The 27,362-nt window shown below is 56.2% G+C and overlaps 1 protein-coding gene across 11 annotated transcripts in view; it reads right to left on the reverse strand.

Moving 5' to 3' along the window:
* Positions 1–2,088: 2,088 nt before the first annotated feature.
* Positions 2,089–27,362, reverse strand: part of Adgrg1 (adhesion G protein-coupled receptor G1) — a 38,626-nt gene continuing 13,352 nt past the window's right edge. For 6 of the 11 annotated variants that reach the window (XM_074055937.1, XM_074055936.1, XM_020164637.2 and 3 more), the window contains 13 exons: positions 15,159–15,257; positions 14,276–14,698; positions 12,143–12,278; positions 11,659–11,806; positions 11,122–11,253; positions 10,733–10,849; positions 10,507–10,552; positions 10,171–10,274; positions 9,009–9,127; positions 7,429–7,700; positions 6,322–6,430; positions 5,456–5,724; positions 2,089–3,647 (listed from right to left, as the gene is read on the reverse strand). In XM_074055937.1, coding sequence (XP_073912038.1) covers positions 3,517–3,647; positions 5,456–5,724; positions 6,322–6,430; positions 7,429–7,700; positions 9,009–9,127; positions 10,171–10,274; positions 10,507–10,552; positions 10,733–10,849; positions 11,122–11,253; positions 11,659–11,806; positions 12,143–12,278; positions 14,276–14,698; positions 15,159–15,222 — 2,070 coding nt within the window. In that variant the 5' untranslated portion in view covers positions 15,223–15,257 and the 3' untranslated portion in view covers positions 2,089–3,516. Of the gene's footprint in view, positions 3,648–5,455; positions 5,725–6,321; positions 6,431–7,428; positions 7,701–9,008; positions 9,128–10,170; positions 10,275–10,506; positions 10,553–10,732; positions 10,850–11,121; positions 11,254–11,658; positions 11,807–12,142; positions 12,279–14,275; positions 14,699–15,158; positions 15,258–17,158; positions 17,305–21,477; positions 21,684–22,592; positions 22,813–23,168; positions 23,430–27,362 lie in introns of those variants that run through there. The other 5 variants (XM_074055938.1, XM_074055939.1, XM_020164639.2 and 2 more) reach the window with 5 other exon arrangements.

Below are 27,362 nucleotides of genomic sequence, written 5' to 3' on the forward strand. Positions count from 1 at the left end.
CACGGCCACTTGGAGATCGAAAGACAATGAGCATCCTGCCAGAAGGTGCCTGGTCTGTCACCATCATCCTCCGTCAAGCCTACAGGGCCTAAATTAGTCCTGCTCTACCTTGGGGTCCATCAAGCCCGAGATGGCCTCTATTTGCCCTTCCCCTCCATGGTCCCCTACTGGGCCCTCTGGGTCTGAGGGAGGCGAGCCAGGAATGTCACTCACGGGCTATGGGAGGCACGGAGCAACAGGTCAGAACCCAGGAGTTCCTGAGCCCCAAGACTTCCTCTGATGGGAACCATTGGGCCTGACCTTCCTCCAGCCAGCCCTCCCCTGGTCAATCTACAGGCCGCCCTCCCAGCCGGGGGCAGAATGAGAACAAGGACAAGGATGAGGTGAGATGGTGGGTGTTGACGTGCTAGACCCACCCTGGAGCCCTGCCCTGGCATCAGGAGGCTCATGGATGCCAGCCTGTGAAGAAGGTCTTCCCATCTACACCTGGGGGGTGGCAGGAGAGGGTCGGACAAGGCCAGGAAGGCCACCTCACCTACAGCCCTTCTCTGGAAGACCTCGAGACCACAACTCCTAAATCCCAGGGCCTACAGAATTTCAGTTTCCCCTTCTGCTACCTTCTACCCCCAGCTTGTCCCAGTGGCTCTAGGCGGGCAAGACTTCAAACCCTCTAGTCAGATGCGGAAAGCAATCACCCCTGGCTACCCCAATCATTCCCTGCCAGGGAATGTTTCCAGAAACACCCCTCACCCTGTGCTGCCCTTGTCACCTATTGCCCGGCAGTCCAGGAAGAACCCCAAGTCAAAGGAGCCCACCCAGCTGTCAGGTACCTATGCAAGGCCTATTAGGAAGATGGACCCAACCCAAGACTATTTCCCACTGCCTGAGTCAGCAGATGTTTAAGAGAGGGATGTTTAGAGAGAGAATTTGTGTGAAGGGATTCTGCCTGGGGTAGAGGGCTGAGGATGGGGAAGGGGTGCTTCACCCGGCATTGGGGCTCTGAGACCCTGAGAGGAGAGGCCTGGAAGGACAGGCTGGCTCTGAGCCTGCTTCCCTACTCAGGACACTGTGGGGTGGAGGGGAGGGATAGGAAAGTTTAGCTCTGTCCTCGGAGTAGGAGCATAAGAACCCCACATCTGGAGAAAGGTAGGAGTAGAGGCTGCCAGAAGGAGCAGGGCTTGGGAGAGTGGCAGGGCACAGGGGCTTTCACATGCTGAGCCCCTGCAGGTCCTCAAAGATCCCATATTTGTGCCCTGCTGTGGGCATTGCCAGTCAACCCCAGGGGTGCCAAGGCGGGCTTCCCCTCACCCCGAACCCCTGTCCCCTTTCCCTGCCAGGCTCCCCGGGGGCAACCAGGAAGAAGAGAGCAGAGGGAAGAAAGTGTCAGGTGGACCTGGGCCTGGGCTCTGACTACAAAATTCCACTGAATTTGATTAAGTTTTTTGTTGTTTGACAACTCATGATTTTCCTGCCTCTACCTCCCAAGTACTGGGATTATAGCCATGCACTATCATGCTTGCTCTGCAGTGGAATTTTAATACCTGAATACAAACAGCAATGATCAAGTATGATCTGAGTATGGGTGAGGGGACAGAACCTAAAAAAGCTGCCTAACCTGTGTCACAGGATAGTGATGAGAGATTTGGTGGAACAAGGCTAAAGGCAGAGCTGGGAGAAAAATCCAGTCATTTCATTCTTGCAGCTTACCTGCTTCAAACAGGTCACCACGTGACCAGGCAGGGCTGAATTCAGACCTCAATTGTGATTTCTTTAGCCAGAGAAATTTGGAGATTTTCCAAAATTTTTAAATCAGTGAATTTTACACCCCAATCTGGATTTCTTCCTGTAAGCTGTACCCAGCTGGAGCTGACTAGCAGCTGCCCCCCTCAGCATTCAACCACAGATCACACCTCACACACAACAGCAGCTTGTCATTCCTCCTCCTGTTTGCCTGGTTGATAAGGGTTCCAGAAGTTTATTTTTTCCCATTTCTTCCCCATTTTCTGATTGGCCCTGAGGCACCCAGGGTGCGTTTAAATAGATACACAGGAAAAGTCAGAAGGAAACACTCCAATATGTTTGCACTGGTTTGTTAGGTGACAACAGCCAATTTTTATTTTTCTCCTTGACAATCTTCTACAGTTTCCAGATCCTCTACAACAAACATGTACTTTTAATATCAAAAGACAAAAGGATGGTAGGGATGGTGGTGCATGCCTGCAATCCCAGCACTCGGGAGGCTGAGGCGGGAAGATCAAGAGTTCAAGCTCAGCCTAGGCTGCGTGGTGAGACCCTGTCTCAAAACAAACAAACAAAAAAAGAATTAATTGTTGCTTAAAAAGAAACATCCTCCCCATCTTGAAGGCTGAGATCAAGATCAAATGCTGCCTCCTGCAGGAAAGCTTCCTAGATTCCCAGCCAGGCTCTCCGACCCTGTGCCTATAGTCCTAAGAGCTTGTCTGAGAGTTCATGGGGAGAACTAGAAGGTCTGATCATCTGTGTCACCACCACTGCACAGGCTGGCAAATGATCTGTGTTTTCTGGACAGAGTTCACTAGCTAAGTGTCCCCAGGGCTATCTGTAGGCATTTGAAACGGCCCCTTAGGCAAATGTTGGCTCCAGTTTCGGCAGAGGAGGAAGTTTCTGTTTTTCAGTGCTGGGATGAAATAAGGACAGACTGCCACATCCCACAGTTCTGGTCACAGAAGACCCCTCCAACATGTGAACAAGGACAAGACAGCTCAGAGAGAGGCCCAGATGGACAGCTGGACCTGGTCCAGCCCAGGCTTCTGCACTACGCCCGTGGCAGGGATAGGCCAAGACCTGTGCAATGGATGAAAGTTTACAGCCAAGCACCAGGAAGCTACTGGGAACCACTACCACAATGACAGCATTGGAACTGGGGCCTGCTGTGGGTGGAGCGCAGGGACAACTCGAACAGGAGCAGGGAAGGGATGTCTGGGGGCAGCAGGTTTGCTGGGCTTGGAGGTAGGTGAGCTGCTGTGCTCTGGGTCCTCACCTCCTGCAGGCCTCTGGCTCTGGCACTGCCCAGCCCCATCTGCCTGTGCTGCCAGCCTCAGGTAAAAGAACAGGGGCTGCAGAGCACTCCATGGTGACCACAGGGACAGAGCAGTTATATCCTGGGCAGCTAGGTCCTGGGCACAGGGCTAAGGATATGCCAGGCCACCAAGGTCCAAGGGCCTGAGGGTCCCAATGCCCAGCAACAAAGACTGGGCTCGGGGTGGTCAGGAAAGACAAGGCCTCATCCCCAGGCTGGGAGAGCTGTGGGGACAGCCCCACAAGCCAGCATGGCAGTGTACTCCTGAGCCCTTGGGAGCTGGACCTGGGAACCAAGTGGTCCTCGAGGCTAGGCTGGTATCTGGCTACCATGGTAACAGCCCCATCCATCAAGTCTGCTACTGCCCAGCAAGAGCTGGGCCCAGTGGCGGGGTGGGCACAGGTGGTGAAGGAGGGTGGCGTCTCTGCGCCCTCACACAGCGAGGCTGTGCCAGCAGCCTAGGCACGACTGGACGAGGTGCTGCCGGAGCTGATGGGGAGCCTGGCGCTGTCCGAACTGTTCTTCAGAGGGCAAGGGCCGCCCTGGGCCTGCAGCCGCATGGACCAGTACCAGAGGAAGATGAGGAACCCTGCAAGCAGCAAGGTGAGGTGCATAGGTGAGCAGGGCATGGGGCAAGCAGGCAGGCAGGCTACCAGGCCCCCCTCCCCTCCCAGTCACCTGCCTCAGCTCTGCCCACCAGGAGCCCAACCATGCTCAGATCCTGAAGCCGCCACTTTAAGCGGCCAATACGCAGTAGTGGGACTTATTAAGTGTCAGTAAGCGTGCATGTGAATATGTGGGCATCACTCGTAATCCTCAGAGCCCCCTTCCTCTCACAGGTGAGAAGACTCTGAGCAAGTGGAATTTGGTAGCTTCTCCCCTGGCTCCAACTCCCATCCCACCATGACCCCGTGTGGGAAGCTGGCCTCGCAACCCTGTGTGATTTCCAGTCTGGACATGCCTCTAGTTATCATGGCTCAGAATGGAGGTGTGTGCGCTCACATGCACATGCATGTCTGAGTCGGGGCCCTGGGTGTGGGGATGCAGGTAGGACCCTATTGGCCTCAGATCAGGTCCCCCAGTGATCCTCCCCTCTACCTCTAAAGTCTACCCGTTAACCATGCTCCTCCTCACCACCCTCCTGACATACAAGTGGTTCCAACCTCAGGGCCTTTGCTCTTGCCTCTCCCTCTGCCTGAAGCTCCTTTCCTAGACCAGGGCTCCTTCATCTGTGATCTGCATGCCCTGGGCGTCTTGTTAAGATACAGATCAGATCAGCACCTCCGAGCGGACCACGTTCTGTGCTCCAGCAGGTCCCTAACGCACTGATATTGCTGGTCCATGCACCACACAGACTAGATCTTCTCATAGCTGTATCTACCTGCTGCCCTCAAATACCTCCTGTACAGAGAGGCCCCAGGGCATCCTTCCTAAAGAATCCCCCCAGCCCAGGCACTGTATGTGACAATGACTACTCAGATGTCCCTACTCTCTGAGATCATCTTGGATGACAGCATGCTCACTTGCCACCATGAAGACTGAACTAGTGGCTCAAAATGCAGCCCCAGGGCTCAGCACGGAGCCTGCACAGAGGATGTGATCAATAAAGACTTGTCGACCTTGGCCTGGATATCCCCATTTTTTGAAATGGGAAGACTGAGGCTCAGAGAAAGCCTGGAGAGCTTTCCCACAAGCTCTTGTTCTCCTGACATAACTGGGGGCAACTGGAGAGGCAGAAAGGACAAACAATAGAAGACAGACACACAGAAAGTTGGGGCCAGGTGTGCTGGGCACTCGGATGGAGACACACAGCAGCCTCATTGCCTCTTTTCTCTATAACTCCTCTTTTACTTTGCTTCTTTTCTCATTCTTTAAAACCTTGCTTCTGAAGCCTTTCTTCTTTTCTGTTCCTTAGTCTCTTTCCTTAGACTCGCACCATCCTATGTTTTCTTTAGCTTTTCTTTAGCATAATCTCTCAGAGTCTTGGCCCTCAGACTTGCATTGTCCCATGTTTCCTCTAATCTCTAGCATAATGCAGCAGCCCACCAATCAATCAACCCCCATCAAAAAACCCCCATGTCCTCCTTCAGGGAGTCTTTTATGTCCAGTGTTAAACAAGGAGGTGGAACAACAGTTCTCAGGGAAGGGTGTGACATTGTAACAAGGGAAACCTGCACTCCTACTTCTCTGAACGTAAACAACTTAGGAAAAGCAGCTGTGCTACAGTTTGCCTTTGCCCCCTTCTGCAGCTGGGGCTGAGCCAAACTCAACCTGCTATTATAGTTGTGCTATTGAGCACAACTGTGCTTATGTCAGGTTCTCACAGGCTTCTCATAATCCACTCCCCACAAGAAGGGAAACCTGGCCGGCCAGGCATGGGCTCTTTTCCATGCCTACCTTGGAAGGATGTGATGATGCTGAAGAGGTAGAGGACAACGAGCTGGAAGGTGCCAGAAGCAAAGGAGAAGAAGACCAAGGCCCAGGGCAGGCCCAGCACCAGGCTGAGGCCCAGCAGGGTCAGCACGTGGGGCCACTTCTGGTTATGTGGGCGCAGCCGCAGGACCTGCACCACCATGGTACCCAGCATGGCCAGGTTGAACAGAAACACCAGGCTGAAGAGGCCAAGGTTGGTGATGTAGCTGACCAGGGAGTCACGGATCCAGCACCTGGGGGAGGGTGTGAGGGCTCAGGTGTGGCCAGGTTGCAGCAGCATGTCCCCTGCTGTCACCACGTTTGTTTTCATGATTGCTCACTGTCTGTGGTAAGCGCTGCTTGTTTTCCATTTCTGGTGTTGATATTAGTTTTTTAAAAACACACTTAAGTTAACCAGTCAGATGATTTAAAGAAAAACATGAGGTCAATAATGATATCAATAGTGCCAGGGTGAGGCAAAAATAACCAGGTTTGATGCAAAGGGCTGAAATTTTCAAAACCATTGAGCCAATGGAAACATCCCTCCCCAGCCTGGAGCTCAAGAAAACCTGGCTGTTGGACTCCACAGGCCAGGGTAAGTTGGCATTGGCCACACTGTGGGCCTTGGCCTCTGATCTACTGCAACCCATGCATCTCCACAAATGGGGAAACAGTCTCAAAGAAAGCCAGGACCTGTGCACAGGGACCTACCAAGTGAGGGGCAGATTCAGGTCTTTTTTTGCCATGTCCCTTAGCTCTGGCCAAGCAGCTGAGGGCCTGGCCTGGGCACCTAGCTCCCTGTCCCAGCACCCTGAGGTCCACACTCCTGCCCCCACCTCACAGCCACTCACATGGAAGGGTAGATGACACGCTCTGGAGTCCTGTGGACCGCTAGGATGATGGGGCCATAGTTGTTCACATCCACCAGTGCCACCAGAGTCACCAGGAAGATGGGAAAGCCTGAGGACAGGGACACAGGTGCTTTGTCTCCACCCTCCATGGCCTAGCCTGTGTGGCCACCCTCAGACAGGAAGACCCCCTCTCAGGCCAAGGCTCCCAGAGTCTACCTAGCTCCACCAGGGGAAGACCCCCCCACCCAGCTTGACCCACCCCTTCTCCACTCCTTCTCATAGAAAGAGGATCTCCCACAGCCCTGCCCTGGCCCCTCGCTATCCTGGGGACCTGAAGATCCCTGTGGAGGGGCTGGACATCACAGCAGATGGACATGCAGAGAAGACATGGTGGGGAGGGAGTTCAAGGGGACAGTAAGTTCTGGCCAAGAGGATGTCTGCACTGGCCTTGACCTTGTCCATCATGTGGAGACTGAAGGCTCCCTGGAGGGGCCCCACCTCCCACGGGGGGCCTGACACAGCCAGCTCAAGGTACTGGGGGGGGTCCACGAAGAGGAGGACCAGTGAGGGTCACAGGAAGAGCAGTGAGCTAGGGTTGGGGGGACTTAGAGGCTAGGGTCTGTGCAATGTCCAAAATAGCTCATGGCGTGAGCCCCTGGGCGCAGCTCTGACATGACTGGTCTGGGCCACAGGTGAGGTGAGCTGTCATTGGCTAGGAACAAAATGTCAAAGTCACAGAGACCCTGCCAGAGGGATCCCCAGGCAGGGCCACAGTGGCCTAGGTGGGTTAGGAGAGTGGACAGGATTGACTCCGACCTTACTCTTTTCCATGCTGAGTGTCCTTAAGGAGGACACAACCTGCACAGCCTGCGTGGCACCCCTGCCTGCCTGCAGAATCCTCTCGGAGCACAAGGAGCATTTGAAAGTGGGCCTTGGGGGCGGGCTCGCCCCTTTATCTTCCCAGAGTGGACAGTGACCCAGCCCAGGTGAAGGATCCCTGAGGATACGTGGATGGAGGAAGCAGTGAGGGAAGTCAGGGAGAGGTGTGGTCTTTCAGAAGCTGAGGGAGAGAAGTGGCTCTGGGGTCCCCTCTCCCCACCCACTCACCCCAGCCCACAATGCTCAGCTTGAGCAGGTAGCCAGGCACATAGGTGCCGAAGACCTCAACGACAAGGCGGTACAGGTTGTAGCCCTCGAGGCCCATCCAGGACAGGCAGGCGAGCAGGGAGAAGTGGAGGAAGATGGCGCTGGCACGGCAGGCGGCTTCCGAGCCCATCAGTGCCACCGGCTCACTGAGGATGAAGCTCATATCCAGCAGGAAGACGGCCACCAGCAGGTTGATGTGCACTTTGATGGTGTAGTCCCGGGGCTTCCTCCTGCTGACCACAGGCAGGCGGGCACTGTGAGCCAGTGCAGGGAGGCAGAGAGGAGCCAGCAGCAGTGGCAACAACTCCCCCTCTCTTCCCCTCCCTCCTCCTTCTCTATCCTCCACTCTCCTCTCTCGCCTCCTCCAGGAAGTCTTCCTAGGCCACACACACACACACACACTGCACACTCAATATCCCACTCCTGTGGCTGCGGCCAGGCCACCCTCATGTCATGTGCACCTGTCATGTGCCCAGCCTCCCCACCCCAGCTCAGGCCACACAGGCACATCCAGCAACAGCCTTAGCCAGAGAGAGGAAGACAGATGGGCCACTATGACAGAGTCCCCAAGCTGGGGAGGAGGGGCTGGAGTTTGCCATCTGAGAAACCACACCACCCACGCTCTATGTCTGCTTCTGCTGCGTGGCCGTGAGTGTGGGTGCAGCTGTCTGTCTGCAGAGGTTTGTAGGTCAGCGTGTTCCCCCAACCCCCGCCAAGATTCTAAGGGGCGCTAGAGGGTGCAAAACACAGGCCCAAGTCTGCCCTGCCCGCAACTCATGCCACCACCTTGGGCTGGTTCTGTCCTTGTGAAGTGGGAGGCTGGTGCCCCTCCCAGGGCCAGGTGAAGGTCACTTCCTAACACCCCCTGTGCAGTGTCATTGGGTGCCTCTGTAATCAGTTACATGTCCCGCCCACCAAGCCCATCACCTGTCCGTCCTCGTCACCACCACCACACGCACAGCTGCAAGCACACATGGCATGCACACACTTGTCCCCAGCTCTACCCTGCCCTGCTTCTAGTCTAGGCCACAGGGAACACCCAGGGGATCCCTAGAACCAGGGTGTCTCTCCTTTACCCACACGGACCCCGGGCCTGACTGCATGTGGACTACAATCTAGGCCACTGACCATCTGACAACCTTTGCCACTTCCTTGCTGTGTGGCCTCAGGCAAGTCAGCTACCCTCTCTGAGCTGACTTCATGGGGTGGTTGTGGGGTAAAGCACTTAGAGTGGAACATGGCACAGGGGACAGGTACCTATTGCCACGCCCATTGCTACACCCCCACCGTGCCATTACACTATCACGCACACCTGGTGCTCTTCCATCTGCATTTCCTGTCTGCAGAAATACTGATTGCTATGCCAACGGTCCAGTTAACTCACGTTTGTAAATGTGAGGATGAAATGGGGCCCCAGGGTCAACAGATAGCACCCCCACTCTCCCTCAACTGCACCCACATTTCAGGATCAGGCAGGCCTCCACATCCACCTGTGGGATCCCAGCCTGCAGGGTGGAATGGCCCAAATCAGCCCAGCCTACCTGGAGCAGAGGTAGGCGGTGATGGTGGAGATGCAGGCGAGGGCAGAAATGACACAGCCCACATAGGTCAGGAGGGTGAGATAGTGCTTGTGCTCCATGCTCACCTCTGCAGAGGACACCTGGGCGGGAGCAAGGTAGCTTCAGTGTGTCACCTCCACACAGGGGTGTCCCTGGAGAGAGACCTGTGTGCCCTGTTGGGCTCAGGGCCCAGAAGCCATCCCACTGAGCACATTTTTCTGGAGGGGTCTGTGATGTCCTTACACCACCATGTGCATGAGGCACAGAGAACCCCAGCTCTGGTGCAGCCTGAATTACACGGGGGTCCCCCTGACACTGGCTTTTCTTAGGATTTTCCCACTTTACAATCATGCAACAGCCACAGGCACACACACAGTAGAAGCTGCACTTGGCATTTGAACTTGGGTCTTTTCCTGGCCACTGACTACCACACAATGCTCAACAGCAAGCCTCAGCTCTGTTCCACTCCCCCAGGGGCCTCCACTGACACCCTGGGCTTTTTTGTTGTTGTTTTGAGACAGGGTCTCACTGTGTAGCCCAGGTTGGCCTGGATCTTGCAATCCACCTGCCTCAGCCTCCCAAGTGCTGGGACTGCAGGCTTGAGCCACCACACCCAGCTCAGTGCAGTTTTGACTTATGTTCACCTTATGACCCCATCATGAGTATCTGTATGTTTCTATGACATTCCACATGGGGACAGGTTTCCCAGGACAGAGTGAGCTTCCTATGCCCAGGGGATTCTGGGAGCATGCATTTGGAACAGGAAGCCTCAGAGTTCTAGGAGATACTGGAGCCCACGATAGGGGCCTCCATGCCGGACTTCTGCCTCCAGTAAGGGAGGCATTAGAAACCGTCTCTGGGCCTTCCCAGAGGTTAGGATCAGGAATCTGCATTTTTATCTCATGCAGAAATTTGGAAATAAGGAGCAAGAGTGTTTGTTACAGAGCAGCTCCTTCCTGAACTAGCTGTGTGACTTTGGTACCTTGCTTGGCCTCACTGAGCCTCAGTTTCCTGATCTTTAACATGGGACAACAGGAGCTACCTTGAGGGTTTTAGTAAGTGAGTTAATGAGTGAGTTGATAAGCAACCGCCTGGCACACGACAAACTCAGTCTGTGTGTGGCTACAGGGAGGAGGACACCCACCATCAGAACTGCAAAATAGGTCAGGTGGCTACAGAGGCAGGACGTCTGCGTTTCTCTCCGGAGGGTCTCACACCCAGCGCTGCTCCAGCTCCCTGGGGTTCTCACTGAGAGGGACAGCATGGATTCTCATCAGCCCTATCCCCCAGGACCCTGCTGGACCCCCCAGTGCACAACGGGGTCATTCTTGCCAGCCTTTTCTCCACCCGGAGATCCCTAGTCCCTCCCTCTTCCAAGCCAGTGTCTCCAGGAAGCCGCCCCAGGATGCCCCATGCCCCCTGCCCCCCAGAACTCCACTTCTCCAGACACTCGCCCACCCAGAAGCCCCTCCTCACTCACATGTCGGGTCTTCAACCCAGAATACGCACTGGAGGGTCACGTTCTTCTGTGGGGGCCGGAGAGGAGGAGCATGAGTCCCGGTTCCAACCCAGACCTGCCTGGCTGGGGCCTTCAGCCCAACAACTTTTTCATTAAGGACAGGCGAGATGGACTGAGGGTGAGCTAGTGGGGACAAGGACCTGGTCCAGCAGGGCCCCACCCCCCCCAGTTCACCGCTCACACTCACCGGCTGGGGCTGGTGCTGGAAGGTGAGCACCACTGGCTCTGGCAGGTTGGTGACTTTGGTGTTCTGCACAACGATCCCCAAGACCTTCTCGCCCAAGACCTGGCTGGAATTCCTGTCCTAGATGTATAGGGTTGGGGAAGAGGCTGAGAAGAAAGGTCCAGAAAATCCCGTAGTCTCTCTAGACTACTGCCTCTCCTAGCATATTGCACTGAGAGCCCAATTCTCTCTCTGTAACCAATGCTCGTGCATGTAGTCGTTCACACTGTAGTGAGAGCATCCACCACTTAGCCTTCTCCCAGGAGACTGCATACAGCAGTCCAATTTCTGACATTACGAGGACAGGCTGGGAGCGAGAGGATGGAAACACGAGGGGAGTGAGGGCCCCGTACCTGGAACAGGGCTTGGCTGCTGAAGTCCACCATGAGGAGTCTCTTCGCAGCCTCACCACGCCGGCCTTTGGTCTGCTGGAAGAGGGCGCGAGGCAGCAGCACCGAATATTCCTGGACCTCGCTCTGCGCCTCCTGCACACCAGGGTCCCTTTAAGGCCCGGGGCAGCACAGACCCCAAATCCGCCCTGCACCACACCCTTCCTGCAGGTTGCCACTCTGAGCCCCCTCTCCAGGAGGCCTGACTCATGCCAGTCCTTCTGTCCTCACCTTCCCTTCCTAGGCACCAGCCATGGCTGGGGAGGCTAGTGGTTGTCACCTAGGGCCCAGGACAAACTGGCCCAAGAGACCACCCCCCTATGGTGTCCTGTGGCCTGGGACTCCAACTGCCAGCTCTGCCTATGGGCTATGAGGTGGCCACTGATTAAAGGCTGTCCCTGGGCCCAGGACCTTCCTGGGAGACCCCAGGGATGGTCTCCACCTCCCACCCAGCCCAGCCCACATCTACTTCCCGCCCCAGCCTGGCCTTAGCGACTCCACCTCCTGCCGGGAGTGGATGTGCAGGTCCTGGAGAGCAGCTGTGGGCCGCAGTTTCCACACAGTGGCATTGACCCTGTCCTCCTCAAATGACGCCATGTCCCCTGGGAAGCTCACAGAGGCCAGTTTCGACTCAAGACTCTGCAGCTGCCTGGCAGAGAGAAGGCAGTGGGTGACTGTAGGAGACGAGGCAGGAAGGAGGGCCTCAGGCAGGTGCCCAAGAAAGAGGCAGGGACAAAGGGAGAAGGGGCAGGGGACAAAGTGGGGAGGGACAATGTGGCTGGGGTGGAATGTCCTGAGACTCAGCCTGGACACCACTACTTTTTCTTAGTGGAGAGGAGGCTGGTGGCCACCAGGAGAGGTTGGTGTCTGTCTCTGATGCCCAGGGAAAATGGCTCATGGCCTCCAGCTGTAGCTCCCTGCCCTGCCTGAGGCAATCTGCTCTGAGACACCCACCCCAGACCCCCACCCCCAGGCCCACACTCACTGGCTGACCAGGGTGGTCGAGGGCCGCCGGGAGGTCTTGCCGGGCTGCTGTAGGAGCTGGCTGAGGTGCTGCAAGGTCTTCTTCAGCTCACACATGTCCACTGAGGCGGAGGCATTGTGGGAGGCCTGTGAGGGGTCTGCAGAGGGGTGACAAACCACCTGAGGCCAAGACCAATGGGCCACCTCCAGCACACACTGAAGGAGATCCTTATAAGACTTCATGCTTGTAGCCCACTTTACAGAAGAGGAGCTGAGAATCCAAGGTCAGACTGAGGCAGACCCCAGGCCATCGGCCAGCTCTGTCTCATGGGTCCTCCCACAGCGTCACCCTGCTAGGCGGGTGGGCAGTCCTGCCCAGCACCCTGCCCGTAGCCTCTGGCTGTACTATGGGGACCATATGCCCACCAGACTCCCTGACTCCAGACCCTTCTGCCTGGGCAGTCTATGGTGTCTCTGGGAACTGGATGGGAGCTGGGTGGGGGATCAGATGGGGAAGGCTTTTAGGTTTTTTGTTTGTTTGTTTGTTTTTGCAGTACTATGGTTTGAACTCAGGGCCTTCACCTTGAGCCACTCCTCCAGCCCTATTTTTGTGATGGGGTTTTTCAAGATAAGGTCTTGCAAACTATTTTGTCCAGGCTGGCTTCAAACCACGATCCTCCTGATCTTGGCCTCCTGAGTAGCAGGAGGTTTTTAGATGGAATGAACACCCTGGCTCGTATTTTTAAAAACTCCTCACAGAACAAACCAAGCTTCTGCCCTGAGGCCCAAGTCCACCTCAACCTTCCAGTCCCTCCCCCCCATCCCATGGGCTGGGACCTACTGACGTCATCAAGGGCTCTCGGAAACCCCCACCTCAGGGAAGAGCTGCCGGAATGTGAGACCCCAGAAAGCCTCAGCCTCTGGCCCCTCCTCCCCACCCAATTCTGCACTAATGGGACACAGCAGCCACCTCGTACATCACTCCAGGCACAGGACACAGCCTCTAGAGACCCCCAGACCCCAGTATCAGCTCCCCCACCCCCACCTTCCTGATCTTTGACCTGCTAGCTCTCCCACTACCCCCTTCATCCCCTGCCCCACCTCTCAACTGCTGGATTCGAACCCTGTCTCCCCCAGTGTGAGTAGCCTCTTTGTACCTCAGTTTCCCCTCTGGTCACATGGGAGTAGTACTGAATTCCTAGAATTTATGTTGCCTCCACCTCCATTTTCAATAGACGCTGGACCTTCTCATACCAGGAGCAGGGCTTGGTCAATTTCTTGTCTTTTTTTAAAAAACTTTTTTCGTGGTATTAGAGTTTGAACTCGGGGCCTGGTGCTTGCTAGGCAGGCGCTGTACCATTTGAACCACACCCCCAGCCCTTTTTGCTTTAGTTTGTTTTTGCTAGAGTCTTGTGTTTTTGCCTGGAGCCGTCCTCGGACTTCAGTCCTCCTACCTCTGCCTCCCCAGCAGCTGGGACCACAGGCCCTCGGTGCTCAGTCATTCTTGACACAGTGCCCAGCGCTGGCCTTCCCTCCCCAGGTCCTCAGTGTGGCCACAGAGATACCCACCTCATGGGATGGCCAAAAACAGCCCACTTGGTCATTCCCGACCCCCACGTCACATGGACTGACAGAAACATGGCTGTCAGGACTCTATGCCTCTGCCTTTAACCCAACAACAAACACGGCACTGGGGAGTCCACGTGGCTAATGGCCCGAGCCAGGTAAAGGTAGTGGCCACAGCCCCTCGATCCCCTCTGCATCCCTGACCTCTGCGTGCGTGCATGCGTGCATGCGTGCGTGTGTGTGTGTGACACCCCCAGGCCCCAGGCAGGCCATCTCTGTCCTGATCATGGAGGTGCTTTCCATCTGGAAGACCCCAGGTTCTAACAGGCTGAACCACCTGCACGGGTGTTCCTCCCCAGCTCCAATCTCCCTGCTCACCTGTCCAGCCTCCACCTGGACCTGCCTCCGCCTGAACTTGCAGCCTCTACATGGGTCCTCTGCCTTCCCACAGTGCTTCCGGAAACTGGCTCCCACTCCTCCCCTTCTGCAATACCTTCAATGGCTCCCTACTGCCCATGAGCAGAGCCCAGGTTCGGGACTGCTGCATCCTCCCTCTGCACCACTCCTCTGCCCCCTGGAAGCTCCTTACTGTGGAAGGAGAAGGTGAAGCCAGCAGCCCTAGGCAGGCTGGTGTTCTGGGGGTTCCACCAGGAGCTGACAGAGGTGGCGAGCAGTGGGGGTCCCTGAGCCTGGCTCTCCTCCTGGTGCCGGAAGCAGAGGAGGCCATCCGCCTGGCCACTCAGCAGGAAGTCGTTCTTGCCATAGCGCAGATGGAACTTCCTGGCATGGCGGTTCCAGTAGAGGCAGAAGTGGTAGAGGCCCCTGGGCTCAGGAAACGACCGGGAGGCCTCGGGGGCTGCTTGGAAGGGGGCATGGATCGTGAGGGCCTCCTCGGAGTTCCTGATGGAGATGTGCAGCTCAGGTGTCTGCTCGTAGTGGAGGAAGCTCCTCTGTGTCTGATTCCGCTGGCCGCAGAAGCGGAAGTCTTCCCTGGAGCCACCACTGTGGGCACCTGGGGAGGCAGAGGTTGCAGATCAGCCAGGGACATGGGAGGGAGCGTGACCTTGGCTGAGAAGTCATGCACTCAGAGCCTGGGACTCACACATGTTCTAAGGACCTACACTTCAAAGGATCTACAAAAACGTGTGTCTGTACTGCTCAAAAATTATTGGTTTCAAAATAGGGAGACAAAATGACTTCAAAGAGAAATATTTTTATAGCAATAAAGTATTTAACAAGGCCAGGACTGCCATAGACTGTTGCATAGGCTGTGCACTGTCCGAGAATGCTCACCGTACAGATGAGCTGGGCTGAAACCTATTTTGTGCTGTCCTCTGCGAGGAGGAAGAGGTGCTTTTTTCTTTTCTCCAAGGTGTCCTTCACCAGCTAAGCTGTGCAGACCCATATCTGCCCCAGACATGGGGACATTTAACAAAAGTCACGACAGCCCCAGGGCACCCTGGAAAGGCTACCTTGAGTCCGGAAGAGCAGAGTCAGTAGGAACAGCGCTGTCTGCAGCAGCACCCAGACAGCCATCGTAGTCCCCAGAAGTCACCCAGAGACGTCACCACCTGGAAGAGACCATGTGGGTTAGTTAGAGCCTGGACCATGGGGTGGCTGGGGCAGCTTGCAGATGGCTGTGAGGCAGGAGGCAGCGTGCAGATGCTCACGGGCCTCCCATAGAGGCCAGAGGCTGAGCACAGACAGCCAAGGCCATCCAGAGCTAGGCTGAGTGACAGCCTTAGCCCCTCTGCCCCAAAGTGATGGGAGACCTTGTCTAGAATCTACTGCCTTGCCCTTGCCAGTTCTGGCAGACACATAGGAAAATGGGGCTCTCCCAGTCATCCCTGCAACCCAGTCCGAGGACACCTCCTCCTTCAGGGTTGGTGTGGACGCCTTTGGTCCCCACTGCTCTTCTCTCTGTAGACCTCCCTCTGGTCAGCCCAGGATCTCCTGGTCACCTCTGGGGACAGCGCCCTCTACAGGAGCCAGAGGGAAGTGCAATCCCCATCATGACCACCAAGGGGAGCCAGTCACCAGGGCCCTGGGCAGTTGAGGAACAGAGGGGCGTGGCTGTGATGGAGGCCCAGCTCTGTCCACTCTCACCCTGGCTGAGTGGCACTTCTGACCTCGCTGCTTCTAGCTGAGCACCTGCTGTCTACCTGCCCTCTCCACGTCACACCTGCATGAACTCTCACTCTATCCCTTGGAGGAGGGTACCACTGTCAGTCTATTTCACAGACTGGGAAGTCGAGGCCCAAGGGTTAAATGTCTTGCAGGACAGTGCTCCCAAACCCAGATGTTTCCCCTGCCTGAGCAGGACTGTCATGCCTGGTGCCACAGAGAGATGCTAGGTGGTTTGGCCCTCGTAACTATGGGCTGGTCCAGTGACCAAACCAGGACAGCCAACCTCATCCTGTGGGGAGCTATGTCTCATCGTGGTGATAGTTGCAGTCATCTGCCACAAACAAGGCAAAGGGTAGCCTGGAAACCCCAGGACAAGCAAGGAACCCAAGTTTGGAAGAAATCAAGGTGGGCATCCAGGAAGAGGTGCCTTTTGAACTGATCTTTGACGGCAGCATTGAAGGCAGAGGGGACCCAGGCAGGATCTCACTGTCTGCTTTCTGGCCCAGGCCTCCCTCCAGCCACCTTGGCCCCTCTGAGCAAGTCCCCTAGGTCCCAACACAGGGAACCAAGTTCCAACTTCTCAGGCCTCGTGGTCTTATCACTGGTGGACAGGCTCTTCATCCTGCCTGGCCTATTGCGGAGGATGTGAAAGCGTTTTGGGGAAGAGCTGCTGTTTCCTACAGTGTGATTAAGGTTTCACTCTGCGACCTCCGCAGGCATTGGAGTTGAACTGCCTCCCAGCACCTCAGGCCAGCGGCAGGAAGTCATAGGCCCCTCTTTCCTTTTCCTTTCTGCCAGTCCCCGTCGCTACCCACTTCTAACCCTCAATCCAATGTCACTTCTTCCAGGCAGCCCCTTCCTGAGTCCTTTACTCTCCACCTGTCACAGATGACTTGGAAAATCTGGTCCAAATTCCCCATTTTATATTTGGATGCAAAGCCCAGAGAGGGTCAGTGACTTCATGAAGCCACACAGAAAGCAGAAGTGAAGCTGGCTATAACTCAGACACCCTGACCTTCACTGAGCCAGAAAAGACAAGACAGCCTCTGCCTTACACCAACCGTCCAGGGTCAGCCTTTGAGAGCAAGAGAGGCAGAGCTGGGTGTGAGCACCTCATCGTGGGAGGGCAGGAGCAAAGCTGGGCCACCATGGGGTGCCAGAGGAGGCACTCAAACACAAACCCAGCGCCCACCACCCCTGCCACACCCTGGCACTCAAGGAGACAGCTCTGCCTGTCAGCAGAATTAACCCACTCTTAGTGGCATGGACTCTGGAGCCAGGCTGCCCGGGTTCAAATCCCAGCTCCCACACTTAGTAGCTGTGTGTCCTTGGGCTAGTAACTCACCGTCTCTGGGCGTCATTTTCTTCACCTATAGAGAGGAATGAAAAGCAAGCCCATCTCAAGGGTCACTGTGGGAGTCAAGCAAGGCCTGCGAATGGCGGGTGCTACCAAGGTCAGACAGGCTCTGAGTGCTTTCTGACCCTCCCCAGCCCCTGGCCTGTCACAGGCTCTACCCCCCCCCCAACCATCTTCTCATTCCATGCCTCCCTGTCCTCTGCAGGTGGCCAGCTCAGCCTCCAGAGAACCTCAAGGGGAAATTCCTGGAGAATGAGCCTCCCTTCCGGAGGCCTGGCAGGAAGGCGGGGCCTCCACCCAGAAAATTTCCCTCTTTGCGGGCACCCTGAGTGTCTGCAGACCCCGAGGGGTAGGGCAGTGTTCCTGACGGGCCCCCAGCACCTCCCAGGGCCTTCTAAGGCTGAGTCCCCCTGGCTAGCCGGAGGGGGGCCTGTAATCAGAAGAATGAACCCCAGAACCAGAAGCCCAATGTGAGCTCCACGGGGAGGGGACCCACCTCTGGCAGTGAGGAACAGCAGAACTGGCCTGCATCCGCCATCACGCATCTTAGAACCAAGCACAAGGCCACAGCACTGGGCTGGAGCCTGGGGAGTTGCTGAGAAGGGGGTGAAGAGCACCCCAACAATTACAGCAGCAGCCTACAATGGCCCTAGGCTTCACCATCTCACAGGGGGGGAAACTGAGGCAGGAAAGACTGTCTGTTTCAAGGTTACATGTGACAGTGTCTCCCGTCCGGGCCTGGCTGACCTTGGTAAAGGTTCCTGAGGGAAACACGCCCTGTTTTGGGGGATCAGCCTCAAAGAAGAGAGACAAATGGGGAGCAGCAGAGACCACAGGCACACAGAAAATTCCAGGCTGGAAAGGGGGCTGGGCCGAGCCCCCCAGGATGTCCCCCCCAGCTCCCCTTCCGGAGGAGCGGCTGCCCCTGACCTCAGCCTTCCGTAAACACACAAAGAACAGAACAAGCTGATCCTGCCTGACACAATGGGGACCCCACTAGAGGTCCCCAAGGGCCCAGTAAGGCACAGGGTGAAGGGTGGCCAGGGCTTGTCTGGGCAGAGAGACCCATTCCCACCCTAGGCTGGTGCCCAGGGAAGGGACTGCACCATGGGCAGGGGACCCAGGGCTCACTTTCTCCCCCATGGCCTGAGTCACTTCCTCTGCCATCCTGTGTGGAGATGAGAGTCACCAAGTCATGGCTGGCTCAGCCAGCGCCTGCAAAACGCATTTCCTCCAGGATGGAGGTGGACGTGGAGGGGATTTGGCCGGCTCTGGTTAACCCTTCCCGGGCGGGCGGTGCCGCTCACAGGTCCAGCAGGACCGGTTCCTGCTCCTTCCTGCTCCATCCCTCGATGCCCACTGTGGTCCCGGGCCACCCCTAAAAGTGTGCACCACTCCAGAGCCTGAGCTCCTTCCACGATGCCTGAGCTTCAGCCCCATGCCACACTCAACACCACGGGCCCCTCTGTCACTAGGTGTCCCCATGGGTCAGGACCCCGCCCCAGGGAACATGCCCAATGCCTAAATTCTGGCGTAGTCTAGGGGTGTGCTCAGGACCTGAGTCTGGCTTTAGCCAACACACCATTGGCTGACAGGCCGCAGTTGGGAACCAGTGTTCGCCAGCTGGGGAGAGAAACCAGTGGCCTTAGATGGGGTCAGGGAGGGACCTGGCGGCCTACCTTCCAGTGTGCCTGTTCCCGCCCCACAGCAAGGGCAAGAGCAAGAGCATGTGGTTCCTGAAGCATTTAGCAGGGTGCTAGCCACTGAAGGGTGTCCTACAGGATGGCCTGCAAGAGCTGAGAAGGGAGGCATCAGGGAACCCCGGAGCTGGCCTCTGGGCATGAGCCTGGTCTCGCCACCAGGGCCTCCCCCTCCAAAGAGCCTCGCTGGGGAGGCAGAGGAGGTCCCAGCTCAGTGAGCAGCTTCTCCTGCTACTGACTACACAGCAGGAGTGCCAGGCAGAGGGCCTCCGGAAGGAGGATGTGGCGGGGTGGTGGCGGGGGAGGGCAGAGGGACGGGACCCCCACAGTGTAAGCATGCAGGAGTGTGTGCACACCCATGCACTCTGCAGGTGCGGGAGCGGGAAGGGCCGGGGTAGGGGCAGGCCAGCTCTTCAGAGGGCCAGGGTAGGGTGGGCCAGTGTGGAGCAGGCTCCAGCAGGTGCTTCTTGGGGTGGAGGTCTGGACGGACCCTCCCCTCTCCCTCCAGTGGTTTCCAGACTTGGTTATCAGAGTAAACGGTACTCAGAAATGCCACCATTCCAACAGGCCCACCAGGCGGGACCAGGGCAGCACCTCGCCCAGCCAAGTGCTCAGCAGAGCGCTGGACCCTGGGCACACAGCTTCAAGTGCCGAAGCCCTCTCTCCTCCCTCTGCCTCCAACCACAACTGGGTGGCCCCCGCAAGCCTGCCCCCCAACCAAGAATGGTGTTTCGGGGTCACTGGGAGCACATGAGTTCAGGCTTCAGGAATGTCTCTGCACTAACGAATAAAAATTAAGCTAGCACCCTCCTCCAGGAGACTGGCAGGGGCCCAGGCCTCACCCCCATCCTTGTGCCAGCCCGCTGCAGGGCACCCAGCCAGCACGAGTCTCACCTGCCTGCACCTTCTGGCCCAGCTACACCCCTGGCCCATGACTGCCGCTACATGCCCAAGGAAGGGGAGAAGTGGGGCACCTAGAAAGCCCTATAGAGGCCAGTGGTCAGTCATCAACCAGGGACAGGCCTGGCCTGGCTGTCCCCACTCTAAGCTCTTGGAACCATCACTTCCTCCTTGTGATGCCAGCCTGGGACACACTGTGGGGATCCCAGTGTCCTGGACCGCAGGCTTGTGCATCCTGGGAGAACCCATTGTGGCCAGCGGGTAGCAGATGGGGCTCAAAGGGAGCTAAAACCCAGCACAGTGGAAAAGACAACAGAATCCAAGGCGGGGGGTGCTCAGGGCTTCCTCAGAAAGCACTCGCCAGCACCCTGCAGAGTACTGTCCATGCACGGCTGGTTCAATCCCCATGATAACCCGTCAGTTATGTCCTCCTCGTGATGTCTGAAGCAAGATAAGGAAGTGGAAGTGCAGAAAGACTATGCCATGCCCACAATCACACAGCAAGAAGTGGCCAAGCCATGCTCAACCAAGTCCACCTTACCTCAGACCTTACAGGTTCAGCCACTGTGATCTACTAGGTCCCTTCCCTCTGCTGGGACTTAGTCTCCCCATCTTTACTGGAGGGAAATTACCACTAATCCCCCAATTAAAGAAATACTTCTGGATCTACTTTCTCTTGTGCTTAGCACAGCAAAGGCTCTGATAAGTCCTGCAAGAAGGAGTCACACAAAGTTTGGTTGCACCCTTTCCCAGCCCAATGTGATGGACATTGGGGCCTTTTCAGCATGGATGCCTATCATCAACACGAGAAAAGTTCTCAGATATCTTGACTCTGCATGGATAAAGGGCTGCCAGCCCTCCTCCCCTCCTCTCTAAGCTGTCCCCAAGGCCATTAGCCAGCTCAAGATGGGCTATAGGACTTATTAAGACTGCAGTTCTCCCCAGGGTCACTCATCACCATCTCTGACACTTGCAGACAAGAGGTCCCCTGTGAGCTTGGTACCTTTAGGCCCATCCCACCTCCCTTCAGTACAACACCAGCTCTGGGAAACATCACTGTCTGTCCTGTCCTCAGGTGGGCTATTCATTAAAGTCAGCCATGGCCACAGGCCCGTGGCCTAGCCTGCGGCAGCTAAGACTTGAAGACACAAGGACACAGTGCTTTGAGGAGCAGAGGCTCAAGGCCTCTTGGAATTTGGGAGGTGACTGGGGAGGCTCAGAATGGGAGGAAGAAAGGGGAAGGATGGAGACACCCAGCCCAGAGGCCCCAGACCTGGCCACCCCAGAATTAACCCACTCTGAGGCGGAACTCAGGCACTGGGGTTTTCACAGGCACCCCTGCAACTCTGGTGCCAGCCCTGGTCCTCTATGTGCTCCTGGGCACCCTAAGCCAGGCAAAGGCACATGACCAAGTCTCCGGGCCTTTGTCCCATCCAAGGAGCTGTTGTGGCTGGCCTCCTGGATACCAGGCTCACAGCTGCCCAGGAAGAGCCCCCTCCCAGAGCAGTCACTAGCACAAGGCCCAGACAAGCTCTGCGGCCACCTGGCCTGGAACCTTTAAGCCAGCCTGCCTCTCTCTGGGCTTCAGTTTCCTTCTCTGTCAAGGGGACACTATGATTCCTATCCCCTGTCTGCCTTCTCTGTCCCCTCAGGGCCTCTGGGGCGACAGACAGGCTTCAGGTGCCTCTGGATGAGGGTAGAGTTTACCTCTAAGCTGGCTGTTGGGCCTCCACTGTCTCGGCCAGACGTTCCTCCCCCTCCAACTGCAGTAGGACCTCTGCCATCTGGCTGAAGTTCCTCCTTTGCCATCTGTGTTCCCGTGCTGCCCAAGGCCGGGTCCACAAGGCCAGCCCAGCTGCCTCCCTGCTGGTTTTCTGGGGGCTGCAGCTCAGCTTATCTCCCCCAGGCTGGGCAAAGTGCTTATCTATGGTGTTCCCAAGGTCAGCCACCAAGCCTCCCTTTCTCTTCTCCTCCTCCACGTCTCAGAGGCCTGGCTCTAGGCAAACAGGACACAAAGCCAGGCACCCTCCCCACTAAGGCTGTGCCCAAGGGAAGGGAGGTGGAGGCACGGATCAGCATCCCCAGTCCCCAGTCACGCTGCACCTGCAATAATTCAGTGAGCATCGATGCAGTGCCTTGAAAACACAGGACAGGATTCCAAGCTCCTTACAGATAGTGACACTTTGTCTGTTTGCTTGGTTTTTGAGACAGGGTCTCCCTATGTAGCCCGGGCTGGCATTGAACTCTCAGTCACCCTCCTCAACTTCCCAAGTGCTACATACAGGCATGTGCCACCATCTTTATTAACACAGTCAATCCTCTTTGTTTCTTTATTTTTCAATTCTTATTTTTTTTGGTGGTACTGGGTTTGAACTCAGGGCCTGGCAGGTGCTCTACCACTGGAGCCATGCCCCATTTTTTTTTTTTTTTTTTTTTTTTGCTTTAGTTATTTTTCAGGCAGGATCTCACATTTCTGCCCAGGACGGATCCCATACCATGATCTTACCTTCAGCCTTCTAAGTAGCTAGATGACAGGCACAAGCCATCACAGTGGCTTATTGGCAGAGATGGGGTATCACTAACTTTTTGTCCAAGCTGGTCTCCATCTAGAACCTCGATCTTCCTAATTTCCACTCCTGAGTAGCTAGAATTACAGGCATGAGCCACCATGCCTGGCCTTAATCCTCTTTAAAAACCTATGAGACAAGGTTCATTATGCCCACTAAACAAATGACAATGAGGCCCCCAGAGGTCAAGCTGCCTGTCCAGGGCTGTCTCCAGAACCCACGTTCTGACTTTGAAGGCTGTTTCTGAGAACTTACCCGTTAGAGAGGGCTTCTCTGTACAAGTCACAGTAAAAGATGCTTCCTGGGGCTAAGCTGGACGCCTCCCACAAGGGCCCAGGCCAGGCGGCTGTGGGAACTCACAGCCGCACTTTCTGACTCTTCCCGCTGGCCCAGGCCCTTCCAGTCCCCCTGGGCTCTGGACACCTCCGCCTCCCCTTCTTGCAGGCTTATCTCTGACCACAGGCTGCAGCTCCGGGGACCAGAAATGCTCTCCAGCCGGGGTTTGGCGGAGGGAGTGCATGGAGCCCCCAACCACTTCCTTGTAGTTATGGGGGCTGCTGCTGTTTGATTGACCAAGTCCCCTTACAGGACCAGCTATGACTCCCCCAGGGTCCCTGTCGCCACCTCACCCCCCACACACACACATTAGCTACATTGTCAGTGCTGGGGAGAAGGGGGATGGGGTGAGGGGAGAGAGGATGAGAGAGAATGAAGAAAGAGGGAAGGGGGTTGAAGAGGAAGGAAGGGGGCCGGAGGGGAAGGGGAAGGAGGGGGAGAAAGAGAACGAGGAAAAGCAGAGGGGAGGGGGCAGGGGACAGGAGAGAAGCCTACCTGGAACCCTCCTCCACGGCCACAGAACACAAGGAGCCCAGGGACTGAGCCTCTCCTTGCTAGCAGGCTGCTGGCAGGATAGAGGACGGATAGGGGACGTGACCCACAAGTTCTTGGGGCAGAGGGCACATGGAATCTGGAACCCCACAGCAGCCCGCTCAGAGCAGCCTCAAACAAAGGGGGCAGCTCGGGAAGATGGGCTGAGAAGCCCGGGGGCCCCAGCGCCTGAGAGGGAAGGGGGAAGGGGCGCAGGTGACAGCAGCCCCTGGCAACCGTTCCCCTGGCAACCGTTGGCAGCTGCGGAAGCTACTACGTCACTGCTGGGCTCCAACCCAACGGAGCAACGGCTCCCTAATTTGTCCCGTGCCCAGGTCCTTCCATGCAGACATGGCAAGGGCGGGCAGGAATTGAAGGAGGACAATGAGGAAGATCGGGCTTATGCCAGCAGGTTATGGGGACACCTGCTGTCTTGAGGTGACTTCAGAGAGCCAGAGCGTCCACGTTTTCAGAAGAAACAGAGCTCCAGATTTTCATATGAAATCATCCAGTGTGTCAACACTGACTTTAAAACCAAATCTTTGGCCAGGTGCCCGTGCTCATGACTGCAATCCTAGCTACTTAGGAGGCTGGGATCGAGAGGATTGCAGTTTGAGGCCAGCAAATAGTTCAGAAGATCCCCATTTCCAAAATAACCAGAGCAAAATCAGCTGGAGGTTTGGCCTAAAAACCAAAAAATAAATAAATAAATCTTTTGCTGGCTACAGTAGCTGTATCTATAATCCCAGCTACTCAAGAGGAAGAGACAGGAGGATTGCAGTTGGAGGTCAGAATGGGTGAAAAGTTATGGAGACCCCATCTCAACAAACACATCAGCTGTGGTAGAGCATCCTCCAACTATGTAGAATCTCCATCTGATGCTGGTCCCTGGCAAAAACTTGAGACACTAGCTGAAAAATAACTAAAACCAAAAGAAAAGGGCTACGGACATGGCTCAAATGGCAGAGCATCTTCTTGGAGAGTGCGAACCCTGAGTTAAAATCCCAGTACTGCCAAAAATAAATAAAACCAAATCTTTATTAGAATGCAGTGGGCAGGGGAGTATTACTGGGACAAAACTATGCCTATTAGAAGCTGGGGTTGGTCCTGGAGGCTGCCAGCCTGTGACTGTGACCTCAAGCTGGTCTGGACACCCTGCAATCACTGCCTTGGGCAGTCATGAACACAGAATGTACCCTATGCTCTCCCCAAAACTTCTTGGAGTCTGCTGCCTCCAGGAAGCCTTCCTAGGTTGCCATGGTTTAACCAAGAATCCCGTTTCTGAGCTAGCCCAGGCTGGGGGCTCCTCCTGGTTTTCTTGCAGAGCTCCCTGGGAATCAGGAAGTTCGTACCCTCTTTTCCAGTCTGGGAAGGGAGTAGGACAGAGTCCTGGCTTCTGAAAACTTCACTTTGTGTCTGGTACTACACTGGGCAATTTGGAGGCCCATCTTCACTGCTCTGTGAGGTAAGCCCTGTTGACCCATCTGTGATGGGGAAACTGAGGCTCAGGGATGGTGATGCAACTTGCTCAAGGCCACCTAGTGCCCAGAAGGGCAGGATGCAGCATTCAGACAGAAGACTCCTATGAGACAGGAAACATCAGCCCAAACCTCCATCTGATCTTGACCTTGACTCCCCTCCACAGTGCAATCCACACTGTATCCATCACCTCCAGATGGGGACTCACTTCCTCCCAAGAGGGTATGGCCCTTTCAGCTCTAAGAAGTCCCTTCACCTGCATCGTGTCAAGGGACAAGACACCAAACACATGCATTCCATTCAGGACACAGAGGAAAACTGGGGTGGGGGTCCCTCAAGGGTTCCAGCTCACAGCAGATCAGGCAATGGTGGGGCTGCCCAGGGGTGAGGAGGACCCCAGGCTTCAGCCAGGAGCAGGGAGCCCCTTCCCAGAGCTCGAGTGGGAGCCCACTGGGGCTCACGTGGCTGGGGGAGGCACTGGCGCAGGCCATGGGAAAGCAGCTGGGGGGCTCAGGCCTGGACACTTGGGCTCTGCCTCCCCGCCAGCCAATGGACCGGGGCCAGGAGGCTGCTATTGTCTCGCTGCCGCCAGAGCCGGGGCCATTCAGACCCTATTTTCAGCCTGGAGGAAGAGGAAGAGAAAGCAAAGAAGGGAGCCACTGTCCTCGGGGACTCTGCCCGCCGCCAGAAAGGGTTCCAGGGCCCATTGGGCCGGGAAAGCAGCCACTGTTGGATCAAAGGAGCCTGCACCTCAAAGTTGCTGGCAGGGACTGTGGTTCTGGGTACATGGGGAGGGCACACACTTGGCATTCACTTACTCGGTTACGCCCAGAGAATCACGGGCACAGCGCTCCCAGTCTCCCCCACAGTCCCCACCTTCCCTCACACTTGTAATAATGAAAATTCCCTAACTGTTAAGCCAGAGCTGGACCATCCACTTTCTCACTTAGCTTCCGGAATGCTCCTCACCAGAGGGAAGGGACATGGAAATAGAGCTGCTTATGTTTTCTCACACCCGAGACTCAGAGAGCAGGTGACTGTCTACAACCAGTGTCCCACACTGCTCCACTTCTGCCATCCATCCTTCCTTGCATTCACCACCTCCAGCCGCCTCTTCCCTGACATACCTCAGGACCTTTGCATGTGCTCTCCTCCAACTGGCCCCTTCTCAGGCCTTAACTTAAATGTCTTCTCCTCTGAGTCACCTTCAATGACTTCAAAATTACCCTCTATAACCTTTCTGTCACCTGTCTTATTATGTTTAATAATAAGACAGAAACCCAGGGATCTGGGTTTCATTTCCTTGCTACTTATTTCTCAGTGTTTGCTGTCTGTCTTGCTCACCACCTCTGACTTCAGTATTGGCACAGAGCCTGGTCCACAGGTGCTGCCCAGTGCTGCTAGTAGAACGAGTGGGTGAACTTGACAGAGCTGGGGCTCTATGCCAGGTCAGGCAGGTTCCGAAGGATCTTCCCACAGGATACTAGAAGTATCACCCCCAGCCTCTGCCGGATGCTACCAAAGACAGGCTCCCAAGACTGTGCCCAGCCTGAGAGCCGGGAGGGGACCAGAGGCTGCAGACTCACTCCCCTTCCACACACGTCCATCCGATGAAGGTTCTGAGAAGTCCTGCAACAGCCAGCTTTTCCTCATCCATGGGGCCACAGACACACTTGGAAGGTGTCTGGGTTAGATGCAGATGGAATGCAGCCATCCCAGCTGCATTGAGCACCAAAGCCCAGGTTCTCTCTCCACACAGGGGCAAAAGCTGGGGGTCCTGAGAGCCCTGGGTTCTAGGAACTTGGGCCACGGGTATCCTGAGAACCATCCTGGGGGACTGGAGAAGGGGAGAGGGCAGGGCAGGCATGCCACTCTACAGCCACCTGGGGGGAGGTCTCTGCTACCTTGCAGCTCAGGACACTGAGGCTCAGGAAGAAGAGGAGAGGCTGCTTGCCCAGGTACACAGAGCTTGTAAAACTGGATCCTATTCCAGCCTTGCACTTTCTTCACCTGTGCCACCTCCCTTTCCCGTGTGCCACCCACTCCTGCCCAAGCAGCTCCATGGCACAGAGAGTCAGCCACACTTCCACTCTGCAGCGATGGCTGTGGAGACCCAGAGAGGTTGCCGCATGGTCCTAAGGTCTCACAGCCAAGGTGCAGGTTCCACACCACCTTCCTGCCATCCTCTCTGCCATCCTCCCAGCCACAGTTACTGCAGCTGCCGACTCCCATTCCCCAAACCCAAGCAGGGGGACAGACGCGGACACCTGTTTGTGGTTAAAACCTGCTGCAGAGTCTCCCCAGGGAGGCACTGGTTGTTCTTCCCTGCCATGCAAAACTCCCTGCCCCCAGTTCAGGGACCAGGGCCCAGGCAGACAAGGAGCTGCCATCGGTCCCGTGTGCACAGAAGGCAGAAGAACCCATGGAGGGTGTGGCAGTGGAAGCCACAGGCCAGGGGATGAGTAGCTCTTTCCAGCCCGCCCACTGCCCACAGCGAGGTGGCATCACAGCAGGCGTGGGGGAGGAGAAGTACCACGGGCCTGTCGGATAAGGGAGAGCAAGAGGCTCTGTGACTGTGGGTGGGTGTCCCACGGGTGTCCCACCCCTTCCTGTACACATCAGGCCCCCCTTGTCAAGCTGTCCTCTGCCACTGAGCCCAGCTCTCTAGCGACTTGTGAC

This window comes from Castor canadensis, chromosome 15 (assembly GCF_047511655.1).
Source record: "Castor canadensis chromosome 15, mCasCan1.hap1v2, whole genome shotgun sequence".
Lineage (NCBI taxonomy): Eukaryota > Metazoa > Chordata > Mammalia > Rodentia > Castoridae > Castor > Castor canadensis.